The 8,258-nt window shown below is 38.8% G+C and overlaps 1 protein-coding gene across 1 annotated transcript; it reads right to left on the bottom strand.

Annotated features, from left to right (window-relative positions):
- Window positions 1–363: 363 nt before the first annotated feature.
- On the bottom strand, window positions 364–5,665 carry LOC102722355 (pre-mRNA-splicing factor CWC22 homolog). Its single transcript, XM_040529617.1, has 8 exons — window positions 4,601–5,665; window positions 3,656–3,778; window positions 3,508–3,574; window positions 2,625–2,728; window positions 2,435–2,537; window positions 1,946–2,241; window positions 1,101–1,406; window positions 364–1,008 (listed from the first exon to the last, which is right to left on the bottom strand). Exons 1-8 carry the CDS (start codon window positions 5,648–5,650, stop codon window positions 676–678), a joined length of 2,382 nt encoding a protein of 793 aa, XP_040385551.1. The 5' UTR covers window positions 5,651–5,665; the 3' UTR covers window positions 364–675.
- Between the last annotated feature and the right edge of the window lie 2,593 nt (window positions 5,666–8,258).

Here is an 8,258-nt window from a genome sequence, read left to right as displayed (position 1 = left end):
CCTACCTTGGTCGGCCTAGCTCGTTTTGCGAATGTTCTGTAGTTTCTAATTAAATTTTTTAAATAGATTTTTTTTAGAAAATTACAAATATACTCCCAACACTCAACAAATATAAAACATCCACTGTGTAGACGTTGGGAGTATATATTTGCAATTTTTTAAACAAAAGTCTGTTTTTGAAAATTTTAATTGAAAATAATATAAATAAAAAATTCCTCGTTTTGCTTTAGAAATTTTCTCCTATCAAATTCTCTATTCTCTACACAGCACTACGAATCTGTACTATTTGGATGTGCTATTAGAATATGTTTAATCCATTATTACTACGTTGCCATATTTTTAATAGAGGAAGTAGCCGTTTAAAACCACGTGAAATCTCAGCCATGGGCGTAACATACGAGTGTGTTTTGTAATTTTATGGAATGGCAATTATATCCATAGATTTTAAATATAAAAAAAATACACTTCCTGGTCAGCTGCTACCACTGTTACAAAACTACAGACTGTAAGAAAATACTCTCAACATACAAAACTTGCAATGTCTGAAGCACAATATCTTACATCATCACAGCTAGCTTCTTGTGTTCAGAGTATGATTGGGTCCTCAATTCAACAAGCACCATCACAGCTCCAGATCTGACATTGCACATAGTGAGATGGACACAAATACATCTCCTACTTCTTCCTCCTCTTGCTTCTCTTCCTGTCGCTCTCGTCAGAGCTCGATTCTGATTCTGAGCTGGAGCTGTCCGAACTAGATCCTGAATCGCCCGATCCAGACTCAGACGATGCTGGTCTTTGTTGCTGCATTATAAGTCGTGGCATATTCTTTAAATACTCCCTCAGAGTCTCAGTGATGCCACCTAGACCTATGGAAGTGAAGAAATTGATTGAGAATCTTGTATTCTTAGGATGATCCTTTGGGAAGATCGAATCGAATGAGTCCTGCATGTTCGGATCATTAAGTTTCTCATTCAGTAAACGGATACCCAGATGCTCTGACAGCTCCTGCATAACAAGAAATAGATACTTCAATTGTCTGTTTTGATAAAAGATGGAATTGACATAGTAAATATAAAAGCAGAATATTGAAATCATACCTGGAACAGTATTTTTATGAAAATTCGAGAGGACGATGTGGTGTCCTCCTCTGTCAAACGGATATAAGCCAGAACATGCCATGGAAGTGCATCGGTTCCCAACAAATGCGCAAAAAATTTTGCAACATTCCTCAGCTTATTTGTTTCAAGGCGATGGATCATTGAATACTGCTGAACAAAACACTTCTCAAAGTTTTCTTGGTAAACTTTGTTGATCATGCAAAAGCGTTGCCCTAGTAATCCATAGTAACGAAGGTAGGTTCTCTCTTGAGAGCAACATTCAAGCAACATAATGCATAATTCCATCTAGTAAACGAAAAAACAGTTAGATTGGCGAATACAAACAAACTTGGCAAATTCGTCACTGAAGGACCAAGGGAATCAATCTAATCAAATGCATATTGAAGAAGAATCATTTCACATCAAACATTGTGCAGACAAATGCCTCTGTTATCAAGCCAATTATTTAATAAGTTTAACTGGGACTGTAAATAGAGGCATTAACTACGTTCTGCCATTTTTCCTAATGCTATAACATATATCAGAATTTTTTAGATAGACATTATCATCAGGAGCAGCCCAATGGCAAGTGACTATTGAGATACTATATTTCATGCATTATCAAAACAATCTGTTCTAATATGTTCAGACAATGAAAGATTGGTAAATTACGATAAAGACAGATAATTAAACAGTACTAGAATTTAGTCTGAAAAACAAACTCTAAGGCACACTGAATACTGTCTAGCAAAAAACAAAACAAACCACACAAACAAGGAAGTTTTTAATTAGAAAACATATAAACTGAAAATCAATATTAAATAGAGTCAACCTACAGTACTTACCTCTTGACCAGGCTCGAGTTTAATTTTGAGAAGCTTGTGACCAGCTTCTTCAAAATCAACACTGGACATGATTGTCAAATAAATTGTTCTACGAAGATTAATTAGATTGGTTTCAGTTTGATCCCTTATCTCCATCTGTTCTTCATCATCTTCATCATCAGATTCTTCATCATCCTCATCAGAAGCATCATCCGACCCTTCTTCATCATCAGAAGATTCTGCTCCCAGGATGCTTCTTTTTAGGTTCTCATATGCCTTCTCATCTTCAGCAAAATTGGGGTTTGCCCTGAAAACATCTGCAAGTTGGGAAAGGTAAGTGCAATACCATACAGAAGTATTAAGACACATGAAATGCAGGAAAGTTTCCAGATTTCCATGGGAATTGAACTGGTCTGAGACTCCATTGAAAGCCCCACATTCCAAACAAAACTTATAAGCTTTTATCTTATGAAAGTAATGATGTGAATGTCAGATGAAATAAGAACTTACTTAGATTAGTCTCTGGGTCTAGCTCATCTTCAAGGGAAATCTCATGAGTAAATTGGTCCTCCTGCTCGACAAGATCCAACTCTGGACGGATAGCAGGGAATCCCTACACATGTAAGATATCCTATTGTCAGAAGTTGCCATAAGCATGCATACGAAAGGCAATATATATTAGGAAAAAAAATAAATGTACCTGAAATTTAGCCTTTCTAATTGCAAACAATCCTTCAATTAGAAACTGAACACGCTTATCTATTTCACCTTCATGGAGAATACCTCGAAACCTTTCAAAAATAGCTGCATAGATTGAGAAAGATCCATTTAGAACAAAAATGCAAGGCATGATTAACACGAAAGTCTTTGGTCCACAGTTAGAAGTCTATCTAAATGGATTGTCCTGTCAGGAGAAACAATCTCTTGACCATGCAGTTGTGTTGTGCTGCATTATGCTTATTATTACTCAATACAGAAGTGCAGTGGTAACAATAGTTCAAAAGAAAAGTACTAAACCAAACACAAAAGATTCAAAAAGTGGAGGCATGGAAAGGAATACCATAGTCCAACTCGACACTGAATGGAGCACTTATATGCATTGAGTGCATTTATGGCTTCTGTAACTGTTACAAGTACATCAGCACATTCAAAGACATTTTATATCTCCCTGAATGCTGATCCATTTAATATCAATATGCTCAAAAGACTTAAACTTCCATTTTTTTTTAATTCCCATCAGTATGAGGTATATACCTATCGGCTATCTACAACATCACATACGCTTTCCATATTCCACCATCCACAGTGATAAAAATTTGGTTTCCAGAGAACAAATTTTCTCTGTATCCCAATAGAAGAGTATTTGAGTTTTCAACCAAAATCCAGATCATCCAGGTAAAGCCAAAACATAGTACTGTAAAAAAAAGTCTAGACTTGCTGTACGGCTCACTTCTCCAATATCACACAGATCAAATGAATATCATGCCTAAATTTATGAAATACAGTTGTGCTAGCCAACAGGTTCAAGAAGTCATGCGCTAAAAATAAGCACTTGCAATAACAGCTGATCTAAAGAACCTTACCATGAAGCCCTTGTGGAGATAAATCTTGCAGCATTGCCCCACATTCTTTAACAAACCCCACTGCTACCTGCCATACCAGAAACATATCCATACTTCAGATATTGCACAAATGAAGTTATGATTAATACAGAAGTACTAAGATACGCACCTCAACACTATCATCAGTTGGGTTCTCAAGCAACACTGTAAGAAGCTCCAGTGCCACAAGCTCATGAGCAACAACCTGGTTAACCAAGTGTGCTATGAACTTGGTTGCTGCAAGCAATTGGGGCTGCAACCAACAAGAGCTGTTATGAACATTACATATGCAGAAACATAAAATTAAGCTCATATGTATTTTTATCAGTAGCACCATAAGCACAAAATTCAAACAATTGATATATTAGATTTTATACCTAGGGTCCTCGACATACAGTAAAAATCCTCATGATATACAGAAAGTCAGAAACAGCATATACATGGGGTTCATACTTATTCCAAACAGCTGTTCATGTCAATTCATATTTCAATCCTAAATGCGAAGTAAAATTTTGGAGTATGTCATACTAGTATGAATAAATACTTCACACTGTTTGTAATTACAAAACAGCATCCTTTTTGGAACATATATAATTTCAGTCATGGGCTTTGCAGTTTCTGATGCAGCTGCGGCAGCCAATTTAGTACTTTTCCAAACTAACATAGGCCACGTTCGCCGGCAGGGGGTAAGTTATCTTACCTCCTCGTTTTCCGCGCGCATGCTTCCCGAACTGCTAAACGGTGTATTTTTTGCAAAAATTTTCTATAGGAAAGTTATTTTAAAAAATCATATTAATCTATTTTATATTTTTAATAACAAATAATTAATTAATCATGTACTAATCTATTAGTACGTTTTCCGTGCCGGATAACTAACCCTCCCTATCCCACAAACGAACGCGGCCATAATCAGAATGGATAATCTTATGAAGTGTTTATTGTAAAACAATTCTAGAAACCTTGACTGGCATTCAGGGCACTAGGTAAACAGACAACCATTACTCTAACATGGCGTAAATTAACCAATACTAGTTAAGTTTGTCAAGCCAAAAAAAGAAGAATTGAGGAAAGTCACCTTATCATTTCGCTTATATGCCCTCTTGAGCTGGAGCACAACACGAACAAGAAGCAGGCGGCCAATCTCAGGGAACTTGGTATTTACAACCGCGACAAGTGCCGCAAACACATCCGTGAACCCAGGTGAAGCCATCTGTGACTTGATGCACGATTGGCAGAACAGCCCCCTTCCGCGGACCAGGTTCTCGGCAAACAGCTCTGGCACTATATTCTTTATGTTGGTGGCATTCACTTTGTTCACCAGACCATTGATACTCTTCTTCAGAGCATCCCAGCTGAGACGCTGGTACTCAGTGCTTGACTTGTCCTCAACCTCTCTCATCATCTGTGCCATGCGGAAAGGCGGGATGTAGATCCCTCCTGTGCGCCCTGGTATCATCTCCGGTAGAAGCGGTGGCGGCGGGGGCAGTGGTGGAGTTGGCTCCTTCCTCTCGGGACTCCTCCGGCGCTCCTCACGACTGGCCCTGTCCCGGCGCCTCTCATCTTTCTGCCGCCTGGAGCTCTCATCACGGCGGTGCCGACGGCTGCTACGGTCACCACCAGAGGACGAATCTGACTCCAAGCTGGGGCTCCGGCGGCGGTGGCGCCCGCTGTCACGTTCCCGCCTGCGGCGGCGGTCGCGGTCGCCTCTCTCGTCATCGGAGTCCCCAGAGCGCCTCCTGCGGCGGCCGCCCTCCTTCTCGTCGTCAGAAACCCCAGACTGCCTCCTCCGGCGGTCGCCCTCCTCCTCCCCATCGGAGGACCGAGGGCGCCTGGGAGGGGCGCGGCCGTCGCCGTCTTCACCCCCGCTAGGCTTCGGTGCTCCCCCGTTGCTCTCCGAGGGCTTGGAGTCGCGGCCGCGGCGGCGGTCGTGATCGCGCGGGGAAGCCCTAGATCTGTCCCGGCGGCGGTCGACGTCGCGGTCGGAGGGGGAGGGGGACGCGGACGGGGACGGGGACGTACGGCGGCGACGCGGAGAGTGGTCGCGGCGGGCGTGGCCGTGGCCGTGGCCGTGGCCGTGGCGGTGGCGGCGGGGAGGGGAGGCGGCGGGCGAGACGGAGGCCGCCATGGAGAGGGAGGGGATACGGGGATAGGCGAGGGTTCTGACGAGACCCACGAAATTTGAACAGTTGCTTATTTTAAATTTCTGGCTCGCATCTTTGGCCTTTTAGTTCCAAAAACTTTGGTTAGTTCCAAAAATTTTTTCTAAAAATATCATATCAAATTTTGTAAATCAAAAAACTAATTACACAGTTCCAAAAGAAATCTTGAGACGAATTTTTTGAGCCTAATTAGTACATGATTAGCCATAAGTGCTACATTAACCAACATATGCTAATGATGGATTAATTAGGTTCAAAAGATTCGTCTCGCTGTTTTCAGGCTAACCATGAAATTTGTCTTTTCATTCGTATCCGAAAATCCCTTCCAACATCCGGTCAAACATTTGACGTGACACTTCTCCCAAAAATTTTCTCAATCTAAACACCCATTTTTAAAAAACATCACATCGAATTTTTGGACACCTAAATAAAACATTAAATATATATGAACATTAAAACTAATTACACACTTATAATGGAAATCGTGAGATGAATCTTTTTAAGCCTAATTAGGACGTGATTAGTCATAAGTACGTGATTAGTTATAAGTGCTACAGTAACCAACATGTGCTAATAACGGATTAATTAGACTCAAAAGATTCATCTCGCGGTTTCTAAGCGGAATCTAAAATTTGTTTTATAATTAGACTACATTTAATACTTCAAATATACGTGCAAAAATTTGATTTTGCAAACTGAACAAGGCCTTTCTCGCTTATGCAATAAGTCAAAATTTGAATTTTATACTTTTTCATCCTTTACATTTAGGTTGCTAACAACGTTTATATAAATTTTATATAATAATTTTTCGCTCTTGATAAACGATTTTGCTTATACTTATTAAAACCAAAACAATGTGTTTTACTTTCAAACTAACCGCATGCCCGCATCCTATTATAGAAAATACTTCTTTTGAGTAGTTAACTTTTGGGACTACGTTTAACCATTTGTTTTATTCAAAAATATATATATAATTTATATTATTTTATTATGGTTTGATTTATTACTAAAGAAACTTTAAAACTTTAAAAATGACTTATAACTGTGTATACTTAAAAAAATTGAGTAAGACGAATGGTCAGATATAGAAAATCAAAGAGAGTATATATAAAAAATCAACACTGTGTTTACATTGATCTTTCGTCAAACTATTCAACGAGATACGCTCCCGGTATATATTTTGTAACAAAATTTCTTTTAACATGAATCATAATCCTGATAGTATTGGCTTCTATTGAGTTTTAGCATCACAACTAGAATACCAGTAAAATAGGTAAGCAACAATTTACCAATCAAATTACACGTGACTCTCATATTGTTACGTAATGTCCTCATATTCCAACCCAACCTGCTCCATAGTTCAAAACCATTTTGATAACATTGTCAAGCAAACCAATAATCTTTGCACATATATATATATGATATTTATTCTATCTTATTGTGATAGCCCGTGACACTCTACTATGTCAAACACATCACTAACGATCTCAACCGTGATAGATGCAATTAATGGAATGGCATCAATAACACTTAATTTTACTAAGGGATTATGTCGTACTATGGTCGTGTTCGTTAGGTTGCTAGATAAGTTAACTTATACGGCGCGGAAAATGTAGTAATAGATTAGTACATTCTTAATTAATTATTAATTATTAAAAAATATGAAATAGACTAATATGATTTTTTAAAGAAACTTTTTTATAGAAATTTTTTGCAAAAAATATACCATTTAATAGTTTGAGAAGCACGTGCGTTGAAAATGAGAGAGATAAGATAAGTTATGTTGCCTTTCGAACGCGGCCTGTGTCATCATATCAAATATACTACTACAATGAAGCAAAATAGAAAGTCATATGCTAGCACATAAAACGTAGCACACAATTGTTCAAGAAGTGGTGATATGATCTCTATCGCTGAATTACTCACTTAGCATAGTATTACTCACTTAGCATAGGTTTAGTGTATAATTAAATTCTACCGAAAGTGAAACCTAAGGGATGATGCATATGTCATGATCAAATTACGTCGAACATAAGTCAATCTCATTACCTTATTTTCTCAAGTGCGCAGCTATTATGAACCCTTTACGATTTAATCTAATCAATTTGAATGTCCATTGATGCATCCCATGTTCCATTCAGGCACAACTTCTCTGGCATGTAATAGATTTCATCTAGCTACTACACCCACATATCAACTATATGTTTGTATCCATATCACAAACTACGCAAGGTAGCTTTGATAACACTATAGGGATACATGTAGGCTACGATAGCATAAATCAAAAATTTGATACCATGTAAACCTAAAACCTTTCAAGTAAAAGATCTTGGATCGTTACCACTCAACACATTGTGTAGCGGAAGAAAGTGCTAAGAAGAAAAGAACGTTGAGGATATGGCGTCCGTCGAAGTAGAGAAAGTAGTTGATCGCAGTAGCTCGATCTTCTCCTCCACACACATTCATCTCACCGTACAGTTGTGACGATCATCATTGCAATCTAGCGGGGCCTCTACTAGTATTGACACATCCAGGAACAGAAGACTGTGCGTGGGCATGCTAGCGTTTGTGTCC

This window comes from Oryza brachyantha, chromosome 12, assembly GCF_000231095.2.
Source record: "Oryza brachyantha chromosome 12, ObraRS2, whole genome shotgun sequence".
Lineage (NCBI taxonomy): Eukaryota > Viridiplantae > Streptophyta > Magnoliopsida > Poales > Poaceae > Oryza > Oryza brachyantha.
The sequence above is the reverse complement of the archived record's forward strand: the minus strand, read 5'-3'. Positions and strand labels throughout refer to the sequence as shown.

Coding starts and splice junctions, on each gene's coding strand:
- LOC102722355 (XM_040529617.1), bottom strand. CDS start 5,650: ATGGCGGCCTCCGTCTCGCCCGCCGCCTCCCCTCCCCGCCGCCACCGC. Junction 3,779..4,600: donor CATATAAGCGAAATGATAAG/GTGACTTTCCTC, acceptor TGTTGGTTGCAG/CCCCAATTGCTTGCAGCAAC. Junction 2,538..2,624: donor TTAGAAAGGCTAAATTTCAG/GTACATTTATTT, acceptor TTACATGTGTAG/GGATTCCCTGCTATCCGTCC.